Raw genomic sequence first — 26,103 nt, forward strand, 5'->3', positions numbered from 1 at the left:
GGCGTGGCATGGAGGCGATCAGCCTGTGGCACTGCTGAGGTGTTATGGAGGCCCAGGATGTGCAGAAAAACGAAATCATCTCCATAAAGCTTTTCAGCAGATGGAAGCATGAAGTGCTCCAAAATCACCTGATAGCTAGCTGAGTTGACCCTGCTCTTGATAAAACACAGTGGACCAACACCAGCAGCTGACATGGCACCACTGACTGTGGGTACTTGACACTGGCCTTCAGGCATTTTGGCATTTCCTTCTCCCCAGTCTTCCTCCAGACTCTGGTACCTTGATTTCCAAATGACATCCAAAATTTGCTTTCATCCAAAAAAAGTACTTTGGCCCAAAGTGGCTTGACCTGGGGAATGCGGCACCTGTAGCCCATTTTCTGCACACGCCTGTGCACGGTGGCTCTGGATATTTCTACTCCAGACTCAGTCCACTGCTTCCGCAGGTCCCCCAAGGTCTGGAATCGGTCCTTCTCCACAATCTTCCTCAGAGTCCGTTTTTTGCCACACTTTTTCCTTCCCACAGACTTCCCACTGAGGTGCCTTGATACAGCACTCTGGGAACAGCCTATTCGTTCAGAAATTTCTTTCTGTGTCATACCCTCTCGCTTGTGGGTGTCAATGATGGCCTTCTGGACAGCAGTCGGGTCAGCAGTCTTACCCATGATTGCGGTTTTGAGTAATGAACCAGGCTGGGAGTTTTTAAAAGCCTCAGGAATCTTTTGCAGGTGTTTAGAGTTAATTAGTTGATTCAGATGATTAGGTTAATGGCTCGTTTAGAGAACCTTTTCATGATATGCTAATTTTTTGAGACAGGAATTTTGGGTTTTCATGAGCTGTATGCCAAAATCATCAGTATTAAAACAATAAAAGACCTGAAATATTCCAGTTGGTGTGCAATGAATTTTTATCATTACATTATGGAAAATAATGAACTTATCACAATATGCTAATTTTTTGAGAGGGACCTGTATATACGCACACAAAATAAAACCTATATTTTGTTATGCAAGTAGTACTTGAGCGTATATTGACTAATGAAAAAAAGATTCAAACATTCACGGATGCTCCAAAAGGAAACACGATGCATTAAGCTGGGGGTGATAACGTTTTGAATTTGAAGACCAAGGTAAATTAAACATCTTCTGTTGCTTTTGAAGGGCAGTACTAAATGAAAAATTATATTTAAATAAAATTAGAAACATCCTATTAAAAAGTTTTTCACCCTCACTCTTAATGCATCACGTTTCCTTTTGGAGCAGCAGGGAATGTTTGGACATTTTTTAGTTGTGTTTGAGACCCTCAATTGTCCTCAGTGTGAAAAGATGGATCTCAAAATCACATAGTCACTGCAGGAGAGGGTTCAAATATTTAAAAGATGCTGGAAAACTGAAGAGATTGCAGGACCTGGAGGATTTTTCTGAAGAACATTGGACAGTTTAACTGCTCGGGACAAACAAGGGACTCGAGAACAACCATAACAAAACAGCCGTGGAGCATTCTGAACGAAGGCCTAATCCTGGATTAATCTGCCCTGTCTGTGAAACAACATGAATAACTTTAAACTTTCATAAAAGTATGTTTTATTCCAATTGAAAGCAGCAAGGAGGTGCTAATGCTGGTCTACGGAAAAGAAAACACACAGTCTTTACTGAACATTGAACAATGTTTTCCTTTTTTATTCCAAAACGGCTAGGATGAAAGAAACAAGTGTAAAATATACAACATAATTCCAAACATAAAGGACCAACAATCGAAACACAAATGGAAAAAATTACAAACAATTCAATTGTCGTACACAGCCTGCAATGCAAATCTCTTGAGAGGGGGAAAAAAAAAAAAGTTTGTGTAAGCCTCAAACACTTGAAGGCATTGCATATGAGTATAGTAACCCCAACACATCAGACGTGTCTAAAACGGCATCGAAACCAATTACTCGCAATGCAACAAAACCTTAAAACTGACGAGATGTTTAGCATTTCAACCTCACATAACATAAAACTGTCTATCCGATCGCAGGTCATCTTTGCTGGACACTATACTATTTAAGAAAGAAAATGAAGATGAAAAGGGATTAATACAGGTTTACAGAGCTTGAACAAAATGGGGTTTTAAATTCGTAAAAACAGGTTAACTATTTGAATACATGGCTCTCACCAGTAGCATGCAAGCATGCTGAGTTTAATATATCCTAATTAGAGCCTCAGATTTATCCTCAATTGCACAGCAGGTTCATGTCTGTTAAAGCGCTTCTTTTTTACATAAGAGAATAAAGCAAAAGAGGGCACATTGCCTGCACCCTGTAAATGTGTCTTAATGAGCCACACAGACTGCTGCAAATGGCTATGGATATAATATGCACGGCTCTAAAAATAAAGATGACAGGGGAACAAATAATGTGTTAAAACAAACAATCAACGGGGCCGGCACTTCTTGTTGCATTAGCATGAAACTTGTGAGGAAATAATGGGTTGAAAAACAAACAAACCAAAAGATCAGAGTTTACAGCACATTTAAGAAAATGTTTCCATAACAAACCTGTCCATTCCTAACTTCAATTCGGTGTTAACGTGAGAAAGAATATTAGCTTGAAGATAGGCCACACACACAATGTGGCGCCCATCATTGGGTCTCAGGACACGATTACCAGTATCTGATACGCAATAGTCTGATAAGGCACTTTCTTTTTTGTTCTTCCTCTATCAGAGGATATGACCAAATAGATCCTCCTGATGAACAACAAGTGTTGGCAATCTCAGTCTAAATCAAATACAACCGCTGACTAGAACAGAGCAGAAAATAGGCATTCCAGCTAGTTTCAGCCACTTTCTCCAACACATTCTAATGTTTAGGGGGCAAAAATACAGAAAGAAAAAGAGAAGAGAAGAGACTTGTGGCATTCGCTGTAGTGTAATTTCGCAGAAGAACTGGAAAGGAAAAAAATTCACAGAAGCCAATATGTAAAATTACAAAGATGCTGCATAAATGCCTGCCCTCTTGAGACTTACGGATGTACTGCAGGATACAGACTCAAGGTTTCTTTTGAAGAAATTCTAAATAACTATGTGGTTAGCACTCCTTCGTAATATAAGCCCTTTAACATATTTTACAGGGCTCTGTTGATCGGCATCAACTGTGTGGGATGATTTTGCACTAGTCCAGAAGTTAAACTCTTAGAACACAAATCTCACTTTGACCTTTTCATATCCTGATGGCATTAACAAAAAAACAGGAAAAACAACAACCCAGGAACATGTCTGATGCTCCAATTGACATGGGAAAGCAGAATGTTGGCCAAAATAATTTCAGCAAAACAGATGAGTCAGATGAGGATCAATGGTCTAAATACAACCTTTATCAATAACCAACAGGGCTAATGTTCATGAGGTGATGATAATGTCTCCATGTCTGCAGCATTTAAAGGTGCTTCACCAAAAGAAACAGAAAAGCAGAACAGCCAGAAAACCTTCCGTTCAGCAGAAACTTGAGTGTTCCTGTTATGGTTTCATTCTTAGGCTCTCCACAGTCTTGTTCCTGATTCCTTGTCAAGGATGGAAAAGAAAGAAAAAAAACACCATGATGTCATCTCACGGTATTGAACGCATAATGAAAATAACAGCCTCCTGAACTGAAGCATCCCATGTCCTGTTCTGCGCTGATCATTGTGCCGCATACAATCTGAGGATTTTTCACATGTGCAGAGAAATTAAATCAAAATGAAAGGAGGAAGGATTGGGAGATGTAGTCCAAACCCACCAATATCTCTTGACGTCCAAGTCCGGACTACAACTCCCAACAGTGCTTCTGAGAGAGCCAATAAGCTGCAGAGCACAGATAAGCAACCATACAGCAGGGTGGTATGAGGTCAAGACGAAACGCTGACTGAGGGGTCGTGAAGACGTCAGCTGTGTCGTTCGGAGGGCTCTAGTGATTGACCAGGCCCTGCAGCATCATCATGAGGCGCCGTGCACGCTTGCTCAGAGGGCTGTGGGCATCCTGCTGCAGGAAGTGGAAGAGCTTCTGTCGTACCTGGGTCAGCACTGCAGACATGTGGTCTCTAGTGACTGGATCTCCATGGTCCAGGTTCATCACAGCATCTTCTAGGTAGCTACACATGAGAGAATGAGAGAAAGGGGTTACAAATCTTGCCTTTCAAACCAGGGATTAAAAAAAAAATAATAATCGGCCGAAAATATGCCGCCCCCTCCATGTTCAGCGATCAGGTTTCACTCTCGCGCAGCATTCTTTGTAACTTTGCAAGTGGCTCCGCTTCCAAAGATGCACAGCTTTGAAAGACTGCTCAGTGTTCTGCTCTGTGTGTGCGTGTGTGCATGATGCGCTCTCTGCTCAGTGTTCGCACTGCGCTCTTCTGTGTGCGCTCTGCGCTCTCTGCTTTGTGTGTGTGTGTGTGTGCGCGCTGCACTCTCTGATCAGTGTTCTGCTCTGTGTGTGCAGCGCATGCCGACTTGTTTCTGATTGCAACAGCCCTTCTGTGCTATAATATGGTATAGCCGTGCTGGGGTAAAATGACACTACCAGATTTACTGACAAATTAATAATTGGTCAAACAATAAATCTGTTAAATCTGATTGCTGCATTGAACTAAATAAAGAATAATATACTGATATTACATATTTTATATTAATTTAAATTATTGCATTTAATTTAATAAGTCCAATACAATTATACAAAAATGCAATTTAAAATTATTAAAACGTTTAAGAAAATTATTATTTAAAAAAAAAAAATTAAGTTCATCCAGAATTTTCAGTTTCAGCCCAGAATTTTAATTTCAGTGCATCCCTAACACCTGTTTCACACCGCAAGCGTGAGCAGCACTCCAGCGTAACTACACCGTGACTGCAGCTGCAGACACGCGAGAGTATTCACACTGGAAGCGTTGGCACAGCGTCACAGCAGCGGCTCCCACAATGCTAAAGCCTATAGCGGTCTGAGTATTAAATACTAAACTAAAATAATTTATCATATTTTCTGGCTAGCTTACTTTACTATTTATAATACTTTCACCCAAACTGAATAATTAAAACAAGTTTAAATTGGTAAATCTTCAACAGATATCTTTTATTCTTCGTTTTCTTTTCTGACATACTCCAGTTATTGTTCAAATACACTACACGTGCTTCTTGTGTGCATTTTAGGCATTTTTTGCAGCGCAGCAAAAATAGGCTCGCCGCCGAAACCCCCGCTTCACTGCTGCTCACGCGACGCTCCTGCTTGACGCTCACTCGCTGCTCCTGCTGTGAATGCACTCATTGATTAACATGGGCGCCGAAAAAAATATGCGCTGCTCACACGCCGCTCACGCTTGCGGTGTGAAACGGCCGTAATTCAAACGTTGCTGCATATTGTGATATCGTTTTTTTGTAAGTAGCATTTATATATACTATATTATTGCAGATGTTTTGTCAGGGATCTAAACACAAAACTTTCCCTGTGGCATCAGAGAAACTAGTTAAATGGCATTTAACAACTCAGGCGATTCACACAAAACAACCTGGATGAGCCTCCAAGTCTTCATGAGTAAAAAATATTGCGTACTTCCAAATGAGTGCCTTAGAAATAAATGGGAACGCCAAAAAATTGCTTTCTCCAGGCATTTTAAGAGCTCCTTGGCTTACAACTGAAAAATACATGCTAACATCAACGCAAGCATCATGCAATCCTCTGTGTCATGCAGGAGCAAATGTTTTCTCTCATATAAGGCTTTGATTCAACTGGAGGCACCGTTTACATCATTTATTTTATCAAAGTGTTTTTGCAGGAAGGCTAAGTTCCTTTAATCTCTCCTGTTACGATCACCAGCTTGCTTTGAAGCCAAATCTCATTAATATTGGAAGCACTTTGCACTGGGGCAGACCTCTAACAATATATTAATATTAAATTCAAAAAGTGCAAGAGGTCTAAGCTTTTCATAGCTGAATTTTCAGCAGCCATTAGTCCAGTCTTCAGTGTCCTTCGGAAATCGTTTCAATATGCTGATTTGGTGCTGAAGAAACATTTGCTCAAGATGATTTTAGGCTTCTCTAATAAAAGTTTAAAATAAATACATTTATTTATTAATGTAGTTCACGTCATCAATTTAATGCATCCTTGCTGAATAAAAATACAAATTTCTTTCAAAAACCCCACACATTTGAATGACGTGTGTGAGACCAGCCATAGTCAAACACAAATCTGGTGTTTTTTTGACAGCTGTACTAACAGAACATATTTGTTATTTCTTTAAGCTATTCTAGGGTAAAGCTTTTTTGGTCTTCTCTCCAGGCTGCTTGTTTTTTATTTTTTTATTTTAAAAAGTCCATCAAGTATTAGTAAAACGCCACCTGTCTGGAAAACTATGGTGGAAAACTCTCCATCTGTCTTTTAAAATGAATAGACATTGCTGTATGACACACCAGAGACTTGAGCGGCATGTTGCACAGAGGTCATCTTAATTACCTTACAAGCGATCATTAAGTTAAAGCTTCTGATTAGAAAAAAAAAGGAAATGGAATACAATGACCTTAATATCCCCAGGACTTTGCGGTGTAGTCCTGTCCAGATGGCTAAGCTTTCATGCCTCATGGCAGTTTGCTCTATTTTCACATGTGAAGGCACCATTTCAATTCATTTAAGCCCTCAGTACTGTTATCTCAAATATAATCTATTAACCCGGAGAGAAATTACATTCCTGGTGCGGAGAAATCACTGTTTACATCTTGTATTCTGCTAATCTTTATTTGCGAAGGTAAAAGCTGATGTTAAAATGGGGAGCATGACAGACAAGGCTTGGCAGTATGACCATGTGATATTAAAAATAAGTCACCCAGTTGAGATTTTGCTGTACTGTTTGTAACACACACACACACACACACACACACACACACACACACACACACACACACACACACACACACACACACACACACAAATTAAAAAATAATAATTCAAAGCCTGAACCATCCACTTTATTATTAGTTTTACTGCTCACTGCTGTTATTTACTCAAGTGTTACATAATGTGAAGCAGCTGTTGTGCTAATGCCAGACTTGCTTTCAGTATCACGTGTCATGAGTGCCACATTACACAGCGTTCAGGTAAAATAAATAAATAAATGCAAATTAGAATTTTTTAAAATGCCTTAAGACCCCTGCTTGTTCCATTTCGTTGCACTCGGCTAGCTGTTACTTAATAAAAAAAAATGTCCCTTACGTAATGAAAGCCCATTATGGAATTAAGGTGTAGTGTGTGAACATTAATTGGGTCATGATAGTGTTGTCTACTAGCTATCAGGAGCATCCAATCAAATTACTTTACGCTGAATATTCATGAACCAAGAATGGACTAGCACATACATGATGTTCCCTTCAAGCAATAAGTTAGGCTTACTGGGTGAATGCCACAATGTTATTAATATTTAAAAGTCAATTTCTTACAATTTTAAAGATTCTAGTTCGTCAAAAGTTTGGAATAATAATTATTTATAATTATTTTTGGGAAGAATATAATTTCTTATTGTATTTATTTAATAGAAAAATACAGTAAAAAATGCTAATATTACAACAATTCAAAATAACTGTTCAGTTCAACTGAAGTAACATTTATTATTATTAGCAAATGTTATTCATAAAAGGAAAGTCTCAATTAAATATGAAAATCTAATTGTAATTCCTTTCATTAATAATTATTTTAATACGAAGCTGTTTAATGGTTTCATTAATAAACACAAGTGTAAACATTAAATTAGCAACTATATAAAAGATACAAATCTATATAAAGCAAGTGTCATCCTGCTGAACATAACATCCTTATGTCCAGGCAGAAAATGGACACAGACTTACAGATGGTAATGTCTATGCACATATGGACAGTATGAAACTAGTATTTTAGAGAGCAATTCAGAGATAGGACTGGCAGACAGGGCAGTTTATAGCAGTAAAGGGACTTGGCAGCGCACAGGAAGAGCATTACTCTGTGAGTTAGTCCCTTTCCCCCACAGAGAACTCTAATGCAGCCCAGACTGTACAGCACTTTAATAACTGCAGCCCAATGCAGCACTGCCACAGAAGCGGATGTCCCCTTCAACACAAGGTCATTCACAAAGGAATTAAAGAGGAGAAAGGTACGATGTCTTGAGTCTTAAAGCATTAATGTCTTGTAATATGAAACCACATTTTGCCCTTGATCACATATGACATACAGAAGACTATAAATAAATACTTAAGTGTTTAATCATTAAAAGCACAGTGCTCTGCATGCTTTTGCATACTCATTGAAACCGCAAGGGGGGTGCTGAAGGAATAACTTCTATATAGAGGACATTTTGAGATGAGTATAGAGCATGACTGCACTGACTGACGGAGCTGAAGGGAACAAACCTGATCTTGAGTTCTGTGCGTGTGCTCAGGTTGGTGGAGAGCTGCTGGATAAGGGACAGGAGGACAGCCTGATGCAGTGGACAAGGCTGCTGCCCGAACACTTGCTGAGAGTCGATGGTCTCGCACACGTACAGCACCAGATTCAGGTCTGCTGCGGTTAAAGCCTGCAAGAAAAAAAAAAAAGGGAGGGGGAAATCACAGCAAGCTGTCAGGAAAAAACTGGAGAGGGCTAATACAATACTCTGTTATTATGAAAGATGAACACATATATAGAGAGACAAAAGTAAAAGGTCACATCTCACATCATGTCACCTGTGGAAATAAGTATTAAACTGTTAAGGGTTCAACTTCACCCAACAGTTCAGACTAATTATAGTGGTTCTCTACAACCACTAAATTGACAGAAAATGCAAATTGATGTAATAAATTAACAAGTGATGAATACAAATCAAAAGAATACTTAGTTATTGTAGTCTGACTGTCAGCACTTATGTTAAGACGTCTCCTCCCATAAGCTTAATTAGGCTATTAGTGATTTGCATTATTTAACTTGAACAAAAAACCCTACAGAGGGTATCCAAAAATGCTACAGAGTTCCTCCATTGAGAAGTGTCAGTAATGAGGCTTTTGTGAAGTTTTATAAATGTTCCCTTAAAGTCCCAGTGAACCGGAAGAAGCAACTAAGTTCTTTAATTCGTGAAACTAATACCGAAAAGAGGGCAGGGTTTTACTTCAGCACTCCTCCTCTCTATCTCGCGCTCGTAGCAGACTAACGTTTGGAGGGGATAGGTTAAGGATATTCAAACCCAAGCCATCAAACTGACATCATCTGAGAAGGAACGCCATTCCAGACTGGAAGTTACATTTCAGATTTTGATATCAAGGGTTACTTCAGTGATTAGCATATGGCTTTGTATCAGTAGAAACCCTGGAGTATATTCGAATGATCGTGCTTATATATAAAATAAATAATATATAAATAATTAATATAAAATAATATATCCCCCTTTGAAAGCTTAGTTGAAAACCACTGGCTTAATGCATGTAAGTGTGTTACTGACAGCTGTTTATCTAATCATTGCACTAATGACCACAAAAAGCCCATAAAGTGATACAGACCAAACGGAGAGAAATATCAGCATAAATACAAACACACGTGTGTGTGTGTCAATCAGTAACTAACCTGTTGGAAAGCCTCATTGAGCTGGCCCTGTTGAAGTAACTGCAGTATGCTGGCCTGCTGAGCCTGGTAGTCCAGATGTGTGGAAGGGACGGGTGTTCCTGCAGCCGAACGCATAGCCTGCATGATGCTGGAGGTGACGGCTGCTTGCTGCTCCTTCATGGCCAGACTCACCTCTCCCTTCACTATGCGCTGCACCTGTGTCAGGATTGAGTCCTGCAGACTGCAGAGAGGACAGACACCTTTAGACTATGCCAACAACATAAACAAAACAGGATTCAACTCTGTGTAATAGTTTATTTAAAGGAGTGTTCAATAACATTTAAATCACATACACACATGTATGTATATCATAAAACTTATAGAAAACAAAAAAATAAATAGGAACTTCATTGTAAAGCTGCACAATAAAAAAACAAACAAACAAACAAAAACCACGAATGTGATCTTGATTCAAACATCCATTCATTTATAGGTATGAAACAGCTTCACAGTTTTTCAATCACACAGTATTATCAGGTACTGGGATAAAGGTTTATAGCTCGGATAAACACTGATGTCTACAGTAGTGATCAAAATGGAGGTAAATCGCCGTTTGAAAGTAACGTGAAGCTTCAACTAAAGATCATCAATTACACGGTTACACCAGTAGGTGGCAACAAGTGACTTAAAAAATGTGTCATTTAATTAAGAGATTCGTTCAAAAACAGATTCCTCCAGTAATAAAACAAGGGAATAAGCAAGTCATTAAATCATTAATTCAAACCAAATTAAAACAAATAATTAATTTAAATTAGACTGCAGCAATTAACCTTTTGTAAATTATGTCATTTTGTTTAGTTGCCTATTCAGAAGTGGACAAATCTTGATTTCTATTTTAAACAAAACAATTTTTAAAGGTCCCATTTTCTGCGTGTTTATAACATAATATATAACATGAGTTCATGTTTCGCGTGTGAAAAAAACAGTATTTTTCACACAATTTACTTATCTGTACACTGCTGTTTTCTCTGTCCTAAAAACGGCCTGATGATTTCCTTGTTCTATGAAGCCCCTCCTTCAGAAATACGTAACGAGTTCTGATTGGGCCAGCGCTTCCCGTGTTGTGATTGGACAGCAGCTTAGCACACTTTGCCCATAAAGGTTCTGCCTCTTACCATAACGGGGGGATGCAAGCATTCAACGTGCGCTCTTCTCCACGTGGGAGAGCAACAATTTAAAATTAGAAATTTTGTCCGACTTGAGACAGCGCCGAAGACACGTGACTGTGACGTACGTCAACAAAGTACCACAAGAGAGTACTCTCGATTCGAGAGTAGCCGGCTGATGCAGCCGCTGCAGATTCTCAAGGGTGGCTGCAGGAGGCTGCTTGAGCTCTGATGACGACACAGCTGATCCACGATTGGCCAGATTCACCGTATGACAGCGTTCACGTGTTTCGTGTTTATTCTAAAACCTTTTGTTACGCTAATGCTCACAAATCATTTATTTATAAAAGTAAAACCTCTTTTCATGGAGTCGCAATGTTATATTCTCATGTTTATCAAACAAAAACTGATAAAAACCGTTGACAACACTTCATTGATAGTTTAGGTTTACATGTTGAACATTAATCTTGTCAAAATAGACGCTTTATTAAACAGTACATAAAGTGTTGAATGAAAATGTCATTTGAAACATCGGTGCGTTTAAGAAATATTGCATTTATTTAACTTCAGCTGTGATAAAGTTTGTAAACGCAGCGCAAACGTCACCACGGGAAGCAGAAAGTGTCCGACTTTACGTCTCCGTTTGCAGCTCCTCCCCGCCTGCACTCGGCTACTCTCGCCGATCGCATCCATCCAGCCGCAGTCGAATGTCGAACACACCTAAACTATTCTAGTGACGTCACTCCTGCAAGGAAGTGCAGGGGTGTAGTCCAAACCGGCCGTTCGCTGTAGGCTTTGAAAGGGGACCTCTGTTAAATAAAATATCTTGCTTGGCATTGAACTTTGAGCTTTATAATTTTACAGGTATTATTTATGCTTTAACAGCTAAACTAAACTTTGAAAGATGGGATTGCAAAGAACAGGACCTGTAACTTACCCAGAATCATCTAGCTCCATTTCAATGCAGCATATCATTTAGTAAATGAGAAATAAAGATCGGGAACACTTTACAATAAAGTTGTATTAGTTAACAACAATTAATGCATTAGTTAACTTTTGATAAAGTTCATAAAAATACAGCTGCTCATGGTTTGTTCATGTTACTTCACATTAGCTAATGTTATTAAGATTTTAATAATGCATTAGAAAATGTTGAAATTAACATTTACAAAGATTAATAAATGCTTTATAATTGCAGTTCATTATTAGTTCATGTTAACTAATGTAGTTAACTAATACACTTTATTGTAAAGTGTTACCTAAATATCAATATAATTTTTTTTTTTACTTTATGGTTATGCCATACAGAGGCAGAGGCAACTATTTGGTTATGCAACCCTTCAAAATCATTTGTTCGTAGAATTAAATATGTATTAGACATTCAGATTTGTTTAATTGATATGAATGTATTTTGCTGACTACAACAATGGTATATGATAAAGTATTATAGTATTTAACTTTCCATTACTAATAATAAAAAGGCAAAAGCTATAATACTTTTTCATACTTTTCATATATTTACTTCCTTTAACATTTCTGTCTAAAGAACGTATTCGTTCTCAGCACCCTTACAATAAAAGTCCAGCTCCCGACACTTTTTGGCCAAACAGAAAAACTTATCAGCTTATAATAATAATAACACAGCTATAATGGATAGTTAATAATGAAATTTCAAATTTGTTTGTTGTTGTAATTTGATACCATGCCAGATTCCATAGCAATTAGCAAAGAATATGTCAAAATAAAAAAATAAAAAATCTAAACAAGTTTTTACATTTTACAAGTATTGGTTTAGACTAATAAAATGTTGGCAATATGCATATCAGACTATAGTGTAAACCTCAAAGTAAAATCTTCATATTTTAGTTTTAAATGCCACAGGGATTTAATCCCTCCAATTTGAATTTAATACTACATAGTCTTAATTGCATTTATGTGAGAGGAAAACAAACCAGCTTTATTGACAGAAATTAAACCCAGGATTAGGCCAAGTGCCATGCATACCAATCCATTTGCAAGGCACTCAATGCAGAGCTCCGTTCCTCTATGCATGCAATAAAGTTATCCATAAGGGAAGGCATACAAGGGGAAAGAGAATTCCTTTTATTGATTTCTGACAGATATTGGATGGGCTTTGTGTTGCATGCATGTGACAGTAAGCCTTACTTTCCCACGATCATGTGGAGCTGATGCTGAACGTCAGAGCACACACTGGCCGTCACAGTGGTGGCCAGCTGGTCTTGAGAATTCTGGAGCGTGTCAATCATCTGTTGCAGCTGGCCAATCACTGGATCCCGTGCATCCTGGTCCCGCTGTTTCCTGTTCTTGATGTGCGTCTCCAGCTGTTGGATGTCTGTGGGAGAATGTCAAGTCATTATACATTTAGTCAAAACTGCTGAACGCAAAAGAGTTGTATTAATAAGCTGGTGCTAAAGACGCGGGATGTTTAAAACAGAAATAAAAAGCACACAACAACCTGCCAGATTCATTAATATGCTCTAGGTTTATTTTTTTTTATTACAGTAAAAAAGCTGAAATAAAATGTCAGATTGGTGGTGAAGTCTATTGTGATGGTTCTTACATTCGTGGGTTCCCTGTTTGAAACTGTCATTGATCTGCTGAAACATGGACTGGCAGCCTCTCTCAAACACAGGAAGCACAATGCTCTGGAAGGTCTCTTTGTAGGCTGCCTGAATGGGGCCCTGCATGGCCTCGGCAGCAGCACGACCAATGGCATCTGTAGTGTTCTGTGAATGGAAGAATAGGACAAAAAGTTATAAGAGTTTTCCACAGTTTGCGCCTTTTTCGTGTTCTGTGATGAATTATTCAGGTCTACACTGATGCATAGTAGTCAGCGCACTTTTTTTTAACTGCTCAGATTATAGTATGTCTTTAAGAAAAACATTCTTTCCAGCCAGAAATGTTTCTAGCCCAGTCTTTGGAAAATAATACCCTAACAAATGTAAAGATTGGATAAAAAAATAATAATTTAAAAGCGATTCTCAAACATCAAGCCACTGACCTTGGACTTTACAACTTTGGTGACATTTTCCTTCAGTGTTCCTTCCACTGCGGTTAACTTGGCAGCGATGGTGCTGCTCATCTGGCTAGTCAAAGGATCTAGACTCTTCGATATGGCTGTATAAAAGAAAAAAGGTCACCTAAAGCTCTACATAAACCTTAAAAATCAATAAACATCTTTCCAACCATTTCACAGTGACAAAACAAGAGCTGAATGTTCTTTTTCGTATTGAACGCTGATAGAAAAAAGTACAGTTAAGCTCTTGAGTTCAGCACATCAGCACTCACTCTGTGGGACAAGCTTCTTCATTTCTTCACGCAAAACTTTGTCTAGCCGGTTGCACAGACTGTTGTTCAGAGTCTGGACAAGCTGCTGAACCAGCTGGTCCTGGAGCAGTTGATTCCGGCTTTGTCCCTCAGCCAGAATTCGCTCCATTCTCCTCTCTTTCGCCAGTTAGTTAAAGTTAACAACAAATTATATGGCCCTGGCTATTTAAAAGGTATTAATCTTTAATGTGTATACGCATATGAAAAAACAAGAAGATCATGCATTAGAAAACAATTACATTCATATTAGCCTTCTTGCTTTTTCTTGTGATAGTGGGCTTAGTTTACATCATTTAAATCTTACATTAAGTTGCTTAGAAATAATAAATGTATGTAAGCAGTTTATGTACTACACTAAGACCCCTGGGCTACAATAGCAATACCACTCTTTTCAGCCAGTTTAGCCTTGGAGACTGATGATGATTAAAGACCATGCATTTAAGTTATCTTTAAGAAACAATGCTCAAAGGGATAGTTCACCCCAAAAGGAAAATTTGATGTTTATCTGCTTACCCCCAGTGCATCCAACATGTAGGTGTCTTTGTTTCTTCAGTAGAACCCAAATAAAGATTTTTAACTCCAACCGTTGCTGTGTGCCAGTCATATAATGCATGTGAATGGGTAACAATTCTATGAGAGCAAAATTCTACTGAAGAAACAAAGACACCTACATGTTGGATGCACTGGGGGTAAGCAGATAAACATCACACTTTTATTTTTGGGTGAACTATCCATTTAAGGTGATGACTGATGGTCCAGTTCGTTCTCTCTCTTTGTGTTGGCTCTAATCTTCAATCAAGCTACGAGTCTCCCGCTAGTGGAAGGATACGTTCTTGCTCCTGCTGAGCCAACATGGAGTGCTCGATATGAGCCATGATGGAGCTCTGTATAGCATCCATGTGACTGGTAACTCTCTGCAGAAGGTCCAGCTGGTTCTGTCTCAGCTCTGCTAACTCCCTCTGCTGGCTCCGCAACATCTGCAGGAGCTCGTCTTGCACATCTGTGCTTATCTGAGGACACGACAGACAATTCATTCCTCACACATGAAACTCAAGCATCCCTAATATCAGCAGAGTTGCAAGATTCTTAGCAGTCACAGCAGAACAGTCATACTACAGAGCTTGCCATGTTATCTCCATTGCATTAATGTTTTATTCATATGATGAATCACAGTGACGGAACAGAAAACAAGCCTTCATGCATTTTGATTGGGTTTACACAATTCAAATGCTACGAAATGCATTTGGTTTGTGATGCAGGGGGATCAACAGACTTACCTGGTTCTCAATTTGTCTAGACTGTGAGGATTCTCTGGAAAAACATTCAGGGAGAAAAACAAAGATGATCTAATCAGTCTATATGGATGAAGGAGCTCATCACTCAATCCCACATTAAACAATATAAACATTAATATCAGGAAGATTTACATAGTAAAGAGGGCAGCTCACTCACCCTTCATCTTTCTTGCTCTTCCTCTTGAGCTTGGGCGAGCTGCGGGGTGATGTTTTCCAGTCCTTTACAGGAAGTCTGTGTGAGGAGCGGGAGCCACAGTTCCCAGAGGAGGAGGCCAGACTGGCAACCTCATCATCATGATCACTGTCAAATCACAGAAAAAAAAAGAAGGAAAAAAAAAGATTCAGCAAAATTGTGCTTACGGTACTGAACATCGATGACCCTTAATTTGCATATATTTACATTCTTTTATCACTATTTTGTTGAGTCATGCTCAGACTTGTTTGGACATGCAGACAGGAGGGAGGAGGAAATGTTTTTTTTAGAATATACACAACCATTCAAAAGTTAGAAGCAAGATTTGTTAAAAAGCTTTTTCAACATTAACACTTTGTCTGGGACATGTGGATTGTCTGAATGGGCAAGTCAAATAATTTTACTTGCCTGACTGGACAAATAGACTGATTAAAGGAACATTATGTAACTTTTGAATACATTGGTTACAAAATGCATGCATTTTGGAGAAGAACATTGTTTTGGTGTGTGTGTCAGCTCTGTGTGAATGTGCAGCTGAATAGTTTTTATACTGCCTATAAAACACGTAATACGCTTAAGAGATATAACCAGTTGAGATGGAAAGTAGGGATGGGCAACAGTGGTCGAGTACTCGAACGTGACAGCGACGAACGATCATGATACCGATGATAGTCAATGAGCCAATCTGTCATGTAGGCTTACATAAAATTATAATAAGAACATGATTATAGTGTTGTAAATTATCTGTGGTTTTGTTGCCCATGTATTAGCGTTGTTGTTAAGGGAAGAGCGCATTCAAAGTGCGTTTCGTTTTCAAGCCTGTAAAACACTAGCATGGCCAAGTTCACATGCGCATTTGCGTCCTTTTGGGCACATGTAAATTGTAATAGGCATACATCTGATTAATCTCATATAGGATGCGTTTGACGGAGTTTATTAATTCTCTAGCAAAGCTCTGCAGGGTGGTGTATTCACAACTTCAGCTCAAATACAATGCCCGATATCATTGAAAAAGAAAGTAAATAAACGTCTCAAATAACCCAGTCAAAGACATTTATGCATCATAATCTTGCAGTTATTTTTTTACAGCCATATGTTCATATTTGCATAGACATCATGATTTTATCAGCATAAATTTTCGCAACAGTCTTAAAATAGTTTTATTTTATTCTAACCTATATTCCACTCCCAGTCCCACAACATTTGTCAAAGCAGCCAGAGCACCCTTTCTCTATTTACAGATGACTCTACTCGCAAGCCAAGTGACAAATTTTAAACAACAACAAAAAAAGCAACGTGGTGTATGTTAAAAATACTAATAACCAAAAAATGACTAAGGAAGCACCAAAACTTTTGGTGGCTTAATTTGATATATATTCTATATCCCATATACCACATGAAAGGACTCGTAATACAAACATCCTAACTCAGAATCCCATCCTAATTGTTTAGTAACCATGGAGATTTCAGTGCAGAACATTAAAAAAAAACTAAATAGGAAGTTTTTGTAATACATGTCCTAGAGGGAAACATTTTTTTTAGCAGACGGCTTGCATGTCCTTGATTTGAATTGCTCACATCATTGTTGTCAGTGAAAGTCAGATTTTATTCTGACAATTTGACTAAAACCATGTAATGTTGCAGTTCCTAATTAAGTTACCAGCCAACTGGTGAGACAATTATTTCACAGCTGGCGTTAATGTTAATATTATGTGGCCCCACACTTCATAATACACCCACTAAAGAATCTGAGATTCACATATTTTAGAGATTCAAGAGCTTGTATGACAAGCAAATGTAAAGTTAAGATGGATAGATGGGAGAAACTGAACAAATTCTTATTACACATGAAAAATGAGCATAGTAATGGGATTTTAGCTACAGAGGAAGCGGATGATACTTCACAATGTAAAGTTTACCTCTGCTCTGCACTTGCATCTTGACTGTCGTTCTGCGTCAGGTGATAGGTTCGCCTGTGGTAAGGGGAAGAAATGTGCCTGTCCTTTATTTCCTCCCTAGAGCTGGAACAGTCAAAACAGAGTTATAAAAAGCTTTAGTCTTGTATCCTTCTCAAAATAATGAACATAACATAAATCACAAAACAAATTAAAAAAAATACACTTTGTATATATTTGTATATATTAGTGGTGGGCCGCTGTTGGCATTAACGGAAGACTCTTATCGAGCGGGAAAAAAAAAATAACGCCGTTAATCTATTCTCAAAGTTGGGTTGGGAGCTTGGTCTATACCAGCGTTTTCCCAACCGGGGTGCCATCTGACGTGAGCAGGGGTGCCGTGTAAAAGGTGCCGGCACGCACTTGCAGTTCATCTCACATCTATGCATCTGTAATATGGGTTATAATTTGAACAAAATGCTTTGTGAATGTTTCTTTCGTGGGATACACGTGCTGGCTTCTCAGTGATAAACTACAACAACAGCGATAATAAAAAAAAAAAAACATGGGCAAAACGGTCTCTCTTTGTAAACTGTTCAGTGCATGCGAGTGCTGCTGTATGTTCAAATATGAGCAGTCATTTCTCCGTCATCACCAAGGGTGTAGAGCCAGAAGACACTAATGAGAATTTAAAAGATTTATCTCTGTGCACTCGTCTAAGAACGTGCAAATATCTCTCAGCCTGCAAATATTAAGTTATCTTTAAAGTCTTGCATTTGAGCTTGTGTAAGTTTAATAAGGATTAATCTTTCATTTAAACTGTGAAATATGCAATTATTTTCCCTTTGATTAATTTATTCAATTACATATCTAAAAACTAACGTTAGACCTACCTGAAAAGCATTGTTTATTTTATTAGTATCTTTGCTCAATAGTATTTATTTGTGCTGCTGCTTGTATTTAAGTTATTTGTTCTTATTTTCTTTATTTTTATTTGACAGTAGTCCTTTTTTCCCTGAACATAGTAAATACAGAATTGTACTGAACCTTTGAACCTAAAACCGTGATACAAACCGAACCTTGAGCAATCTCTACCATTACACCCCTAACGTAACCCATCTATCCGATTTTATTTTATTTTTACATTTATATTACTGTATTTTATAGAACAGCAACTAACCAGTCTCCCAAACCATTGTCTCTCAGGCTGTTGCGAGTCTCTCGTGTGATATCAGGTGCTGCAGGCCACGCATGGTTCACGCTGCTGTCAGAACAAGAACCTCCAGCCGCTACAGCGTTCTCCTGTGACAGAGCCGTCTCCAGTAGGGAGGGTGTGTTATTGAGTCTTTGTTCACCATCCATAGATGCTGCACCCAATTCGAGAGGCAGCAAACTGTGGTCAGCACTGCTCCGGGCTCTCGGAGACAGCAGGTGGAGGACCGATGCGGCTGAGGCCATGCTGTCAGAATGCAGGACGGGGACCGAGTCAGTAACAGCACCGGCCAGTCCCCTCTGCAGTGTCTCTGAGGCGATCTCGGGGATGTCCTGGGACATTGCCGTAGAAGCAGATGAAATGACATCCGGAGAGCGAGCTCTGGTCGGAGAGGCTTGAGGGATAACCATGGGATCTATGGCCTGGAGATCCAGGGAGAGAGGAGGGTTTGGAGAGGAAACCTGTGAAGGAGGAGATGGGAAATAAGGTAGGGGAAGTCTGTGAGAATAAGGAGCAGCTTCACAGAGCAGAGAGGCCTCTCGCAGAAAGGACGGAGAAAGCAGTGGGGGAGAGAAACCCTAACCGGATGAGGATTTTAATTGGAACAGTGGATGGAGGGATGCCAGATAAAGAGAAGAATTGTTAGATGAGCATTTTATTTGTATCAAATCTTAAGGACTGACAGTCTGAGCTGTCATGTTGTGAGTGCTTATTTGTTCAGACGGACAGTTGATACGGATAATTGCCCATGCTATGTCTACAGTAAAGGCATAAGCATTTAAAGGCTTATGTAAAGGCATAAGCATTCAAGTTCAGGATCAAATTAAGAATTAAATTGATCAAAAACAACAATAATTTTTTTTTTTTTTTAATTTCCATTTCTAATCATTTTTTTTTTTACTTTCTATTGATCGAAGCATCCTGAAAACATACATCACGGTTTCCACAAAAATATTAAGAGAAGCACAACCGTTTTCAACACTGATAAGAAAAATGTTAAATTTCAAATCAGCATATTAGAATGATTTTTAAAGGATAATGTGACACTGAAGACTGGCGTAATGATGCTGTTAATTCAGCTTTGCATTTACAGGAATAATTTTACTTTAAAATTTGTTAAAATAACATAATAAATGTCTTGTCACTTTTGATCAATTTAATGCGTCCTTACTAAATAAAAGTATACATTTCTTTAAAAAAAAGTCTGTTTACAAAGTCACATCTTTCATACACGGTCACTACCATACAATATATAACTATATGCAATTTACCATGTCCATTAATACCTGGATGTTTTCCCCAAGGCCTGAGATTAGGATGGAGTTGGATCTTGGACTGCCTGCACTGGCACTCAGAGTCAAGCTGCTGTTGCCACATTCAACAGACATTTTAGGGCTCTGGGCAAGATCATCTCCACCCCTGGAAGAAAGAAAATTGAGCAATGCCTATGAGTGCAGGACAGGGCGCCACATTTTACAATATGACATGCACTTTTGTTCACTGTGTAGTTTATAGTGTAGAATCCAAAAGCCTCAAAAGACATGCGGAGGGTAAAAAAAACCTAACAAAAAACAAACAAAAAAGATTAATAAATCTTTACACAAAAAAAAGTTGCATCGCCCACCTTGCACCGCTGTCTGAGCTGCTCATGGCCGTGACTATGGTCAGGCTGCTTGCACTGCTGCCAGGAGAGGCGGGCATCTGAAAAAACGAGAGCAAGGATAAATGATTATACCATCCTTGAAGATACCTAATGAAGAACACACAATATAAAAGGCTTACAGAGGCGCTGGGCGTCATAAAGGCATCCGGGGTCATGAGTTTGGGCAAGGCTGATGGAGCTGGACTCATGAAGTCAGCTGGACTTGGAAGAGGCAGAATTTTACTCAGGTCATTCTGTGATCCACTGTCACCAGACTCCTTATCAGAGCTCATTGCCTCCACATTCAGGTCAGCCAGCGGGTCAGAAAAACCTGGGGGAATGCAAAAAATACAAAATATAAAAATATATACATGTATATCTCTTATATTGTAAAAAATGCTTAACATTTACATTTTAAAATTAAATATAATTTAATATATGTACCTTTAACTACATTATACAACATATTAACAAGTCACACAATGCAATATTTTTTTAAATAATTAATTTAGACCATAGCTTGGGTAAAATATACATTTTGTTTGCCAAAGCACTGCCGATTTAGTAGCGACGGTCTTGGAAACATATGAATAAAAATAAAAGTATATATTTCCAGACTCACCAAACCCATCCTGTGATCCAGACTGAGGCATGAAAAGGGAAGATGATGCCCCCTGATTGGGCTGGAACCAGATCTGCACATCCTGTAGTGATCTGTGGGCATAAGAGAGTTACAACACCACAAACATGAACGCAAACGTCATACTTCCATCGAGAGATATTGTTTGTGTAAATTACTCACTTTGTATGCACACAGTAAAGTTTAATCTGGATTCCTGATTTGGACTCTGAGGGTCCCTGGCTTCCTTCTGTGAGAAGACATTACAATGCAAATGCATCATATGAACGCATTTTCACTCGCCTTACAAGCAAGACTACAAATATTTGCACACGCAAATAAGGAAGGAACTAACCTGTTGTCATGCTTTCACTTTCCTCATCAGGGGGAAGGACCTCAGTGTGGCGCAATCGGGCACGGGAAACATCCTGTACACCAAAGCTGAGCACAGGGTATGTAAGCAGAAACTCTGAAACTGCAGTAAAGCTGGCACTGCCTTTTTCCTGGTTCTGTAGCAGCTCCATGACGTACAACACCTACATAATCAAACACACAACCCATAATCAGCTGCTAATAAACAACCAGTTATTCACTTACACAATTTTACTGTTAGCTTGTTGCAATGACGTAAACTCAAGAATCCTATTTAACAGGACACATACTGGAGTTGTTCTAGTTGACCATGTTTTTAATTTGATAACTAAATTGTGTCCCAAAATAACTGAAACTTCAAAAAACGCACAGACAGACCTATTTTTAGTTTTTTCTGGTGAGAGAATTATGAGATTCAAGATTCTCTCCTATCTTGGTGCTTGATATTTAAAAGGCATTGGTTCTCAATGAGCTAAAACTAATATATGTAAGAATACGATTTTAGAGCTACAGCAGAGGGGGAGTTTTTCAGTACAGTGGCAGATTTAGAACTAAGCGACATGGGCAACATCCCAGGGCGGCATCTTGACGGGACGGCACAAGGCGCCTGTGCCAAAAAAAGAAAAGAAATAGGAATGCGCGATCAGGGTTTTACCGCCCATTTTCACTACGTCAATGAGATCATGTCACAGTGCGGGTCAATTAACCTAGAGTATGCTTCCTAAAATCAACTATGGTCGTAAGTTCTTTTGTAACCAATAGAGTTCAATGGAACTTGCGGCCATAGTTGGCTAAGGATGCTATTTGGGAAATGCACCCCTGGTCGGGACTCTGTGTGCATGTCCGGAAAAGTCCTGGAGCAGGGGTTGTTTTAAGTCACCTCAGGGTTTCCAGTGAAGTGACATAAGAGTGGGAGAAGAAGTTCTAAATCAACACAAATTGAAATTACGGATAAGTAAAAAAAGGTCTAAGCCATCAAGACAGGAGCCTAAATTAGGAAAATGAAGAGGGGACGGAAACTTGCAAAAAATAAAAGGTATGCATGCAGCTATCACTCATCCCATTATGAGTATATTATGCATCTAACAATTTTAATGTGTTCGTATTACACGTTACATGTATTTACTATAGTAATAACTATAAATTAGGCATAATTGCATGCAACTCCAACCAAAACCAAATCCTACCCTAACCCCATAGTACATATGTATAATTACTAGGGATGGGTACCGAAAACCGGTATTAAACGGGCCCCGGGGGTGAATTTTGAAAGACCGTTGTATCGATAAGCTCGGACGTTATCAGTTCTAGAGAGAGAGCGAGAGAGACGCAAACGCCAGCCGAGGACAGAACTAAACATTCAAACATAGCTGGTTACACTTTAGATCTGTGATAGTCTGATTTTATTTTAGATTTTGGCTTCCAAAGATTATAATAGTAATATTTGTTTCAAGCGCAACTTAATTCCCTTTGCAGCAACGCTGTCATTCAGTCTCTTAAACACAACACAGTTTGTGTCTAAAAGGTGCGCAGTTATTATGGATATAGTCGGGAGAAAATGTAGTGAATCTGCCTATTAGCAGTCGCCTATAGATCTGCACATCTGTCTTAAAGAGGCAGCAGTGGAAATAGACATGCTGACGAATTACTGTGAATTAAACAACCAAATGCAAAGAGAAAAATCACTCATAGCTCTTGCATGAATAACTTCAGCTTTAATAAGCATTAATTTAGGCTATTTCTGATAAACTATGCAGTGTTATTTTACATTTGATTACTAGAAATATATTATATATATATATATATATATATATATATATATATATATATATATATATATATATAAAAAAATCTAAAAAAATACAGATAAGAATACTGTTAAAGTACCGGACCGATAAGCAGTATCGATAAGAGTTGTAATACCGTTAAAACCTTAACGATACCCATCCTTAATAATTACACGGTAAGAGGGAAACGTTGTAACCTAAAATGCTGCTTGATATTAGCCTACAAATCTAGACCCACCCTAGCGGCAGCAAATTTTATCTGCCCGCGAGTGTCATCTAGCAACTCTCAATACCCTTCTGAGCTGTATTCGCCTAACTCTTGCCAGGCCAATCACATCGTGTACAGTCGGTGGGCGGGGCCATAATGACGACGGCCAAGTTGCGCTTGCGTGCTTCTAGTAAACACAGAAACTGGCAAACGGCGGTCTTTCGAATCAGCTTTGACCGCGACTCTGGAAGACTTGGAGTTAAGCTTTTCTCTGAGAAAAGAACAAAGAACGGCACTGAAGTCATTCTTAAAAAGGGAAGATGTGTTGGTGTTTAGCCGACCGGATACGGCGAATGTTTAATCTGTCAACAAGCTCTGTTTCACCTTCGTTGCTTTGGTTGGTGGAAGCGCTATCCTATCGCGTGCAGAGGGAGTTTGAAAGACAACCGTTTATCCCGCCCCTCGGATTGAGCCCTGTCAATGGTGAGTTTGCCAGACCTTGATGTGGGTTTGGCTTGTCAGGCTAGCTTGATATGCTATCACACATAGGGCAACAAAATTACTTCTGTCGAATTAGTTTACGCAACCAGACATTTTTTTACATGCATAATTATGTAATTTGAAAACAAATATATATCAGTTTATGAATGTTTTTTTGGGGAGGGGGTGTAATTTATGGTATTTTTTTTATTTCCCTCAATATATACATTTATATAAAAGCAACATTTATGAATGACGTGCCATGGTTTAGTGGAAGATTGCTGCCACCTCCGGGAAACCAAACACTTTTAAAATTAAAATAACATGAATTTTCAACTACAGCCACAGGATTACTCCTATACTATTCCAGGTTTTTCATTCAGATTTATGTTTAGACATAAAATCATTACAACAATAGTTTGACTTTGTGTTTTATTTTGTACCAAAGTATCACTTTTACAAATGTTTAGTTCACCCAAAAAAATCACTGCAATGATGTAACAACATTGTGTTCTGAGTGTGATCAAGCTGTTGTGTTTTTATTTGTTCTCAATCATGAGTGGCAGAAGGGGTGGTTCGTACCATGTCCGAGAAAGCTCAATGTGCCTTCATCAGTTTGCCAACACGTGCTGCAAATACTCACAACACAAGTAAATACAGAAATGCACTGTAAATACTCACAATGCACAGCCGATCAGAATGTTAAAATAAACTCTCACCAAAAAAAACACACAAAAAACTACAACAAAAACACACACCTCACCACTGACAATTAGACATTGACCAATAAACATGTCCCAGCAAGGTTTTTCAGTTGTTGAGGTTCCCTTGAAACGTTTCCAGTCTGGTCTGTGATATTGCAGTGCATTTGTGCATTGGGTTGCGTTGTGAGTATTTGCAGCTAGCCTGACGTGGTCATACTCAATTCTAGTCAGAATATGAGTCTGAAACTGCTCCATTGGGCTGTGATTATGAGGCGTGTTTCAACCGAACTAGGAAAGACATCAATTGGACAGACCTACAACCAATCAGAGCAACGAAGGGACGCATAACGTTACTTGTCAAATGTCAACAGAGCTCAACTGCACTGTGATGCCAAGTCCGCGTTTTTTTCCGCGGGTTCCTTTCTATGTCTGCGGGTTGAAGCGACTATTATGTGATATATAGACCCTGGAGTGCGAATTTTAGCAGCAACCTTGCCAAAATAACACACATTTTACCCCCCAAACGCCATTTTTTCACCGGAGAACCCCCCGAGAAGCTATTGTTTAGGGCTAGTAGTTGCCGCGTTTTGTTGTAAAAACTTGGCAACCCTGTCCGCACGCGCGCTGAAATCAGGCTGGAATACACGATCTTTGCCGGTGTTGTAAAATAATTTAATGATACACAGAGTACTTACCCAACATGATCATCATTTCTGAGAGAAATTGTGATGGTGAATGCAGATACAAACAAGCTCTCCGTTTAGGATTCAAACAAATATAATCCAAGCCCCTTTCATGACGTGCATGATTACGTTACTGTTGATCATCTGTCCGTTATAATCTAAAGCCTGCCCTTGATGATTTCATTGGTCCGAACAGTTTCTGTTCGGGGATAATTACTCCTCTATGGAGCAAGGCCAGACCGAATTGCCCGACCTAAAAAATTTGTGGGCGGGGCTAAATTCGGCTGGCATCCAGGCTAATTTGCAGCACGTGTTGATGGAGATGCTTTCGTTATTTTGTTGATGTTTTTTTTGTTTTTTTGCATGCATTTTCTTATGTTACAGCACATTGAGCTCTCTCAGCCACTGTATGTTCACCCAGGCCTAGAACCACCACGGTTTCAGTGAATAATGGCTTTGCAACATGGATATTCTGCAGGATAACTAATTTTGCTTTCCACTCAAGAAAGGAAATTACACAGGTTTGGAGCTATGAGAGCGAGTAAACAAAACAAGAGCATAAAATACGAAACATAAAATAATGATGAGTCTGACCTTCCTCTGAACATCACTTAGAATAAGAAACTCTGCAGAGAGGTCCAAGCTAGCCTTCAGGCTGGGGAGCACACTGCTGTTAAATGGATCTGGAGAAAACCTGAAACAAATTAACAGTTCTTCTAAAATTCATATTCAGGTCATATCCACTGACTTAACGTATAGGGGAAATGCTTAGTGTTAGTTCACCCAAAAATATATATTTTTTAAATCATTTTGACACTTCAAAAAGTTCATAGAGAGATCATAAAACCAATTCTTACGAATTGAGTGGTTTAGTTCATTTTCTGAAGAAAAAAAATCACTTTATATTATGAAGAGATTGAATTTAGACTTTTATTCCCATATAAACATTCATCAACGGT

The 26,103-nt window shown here is 38.8% G+C and overlaps 1 protein-coding gene across 2 annotated transcripts in view; it reads right to left on the reverse strand.

Annotated features, from left to right (window-relative positions):
- Positions 1 to 1,657: 1,657 nt before the first annotated feature.
- edc4 (enhancer of mRNA decapping 4) overlaps positions 1,658 to 26,103 on the reverse strand; it is a 34,815-nt gene continuing 10,369 nt past the window's right edge. The window contains exons 11-29 of one of the 2 annotated variants that reach the window (XM_067418854.1): positions 25,739 to 25,838; positions 21,266 to 21,446; positions 21,094 to 21,160; positions 20,914 to 21,005; positions 20,432 to 20,622; positions 20,274 to 20,350; positions 19,936 to 20,068; positions 18,617 to 19,110; positions 17,461 to 17,562; positions 15,506 to 15,649; positions 15,331 to 15,364; positions 14,883 to 15,063; positions 14,015 to 14,170; positions 13,728 to 13,843; positions 13,287 to 13,452; positions 12,872 to 13,058; positions 9,561 to 9,780; positions 8,378 to 8,541; positions 1,658 to 4,107 (exon numbers count right to left, since the gene is read on the reverse strand). In XM_067418854.1, the coding sequence (XP_067274955.1) occupies positions 3,924 to 4,107; positions 8,378 to 8,541; positions 9,561 to 9,780; positions 12,872 to 13,058; positions 13,287 to 13,452; positions 13,728 to 13,843; positions 14,015 to 14,170; positions 14,883 to 15,063; positions 15,331 to 15,364; positions 15,506 to 15,649; positions 17,461 to 17,562; positions 18,617 to 19,110; positions 19,936 to 20,068; positions 20,274 to 20,350; positions 20,432 to 20,622; positions 20,914 to 21,005; positions 21,094 to 21,160; positions 21,266 to 21,446; positions 25,739 to 25,838 (2,989 nt within the window). In that variant the 3' untranslated portion in view covers positions 1,658 to 3,923. Of the gene's footprint in view, positions 4,108 to 8,377; positions 8,542 to 9,560; positions 9,781 to 12,871; positions 13,059 to 13,286; positions 13,453 to 13,727; positions 13,844 to 14,014; positions 14,171 to 14,882; positions 15,064 to 15,330; positions 15,365 to 15,505; positions 15,650 to 17,460; positions 17,563 to 18,616; positions 19,111 to 19,920; positions 20,069 to 20,273; positions 20,351 to 20,431; positions 20,623 to 20,913; positions 21,006 to 21,093; positions 21,161 to 21,265; positions 21,447 to 25,738; positions 25,839 to 26,103 lie in introns of both variants that reach the window. The other variant, XM_067418853.1, reaches the window with a different exon arrangement.

This window comes from Pseudorasbora parva, chromosome 16, assembly GCF_024679245.1.
Source record: "Pseudorasbora parva isolate DD20220531a chromosome 16, ASM2467924v1, whole genome shotgun sequence".
Taxonomy (NCBI): domain Eukaryota; kingdom Metazoa; phylum Chordata; class Actinopteri; order Cypriniformes; family Gobionidae; genus Pseudorasbora; species Pseudorasbora parva.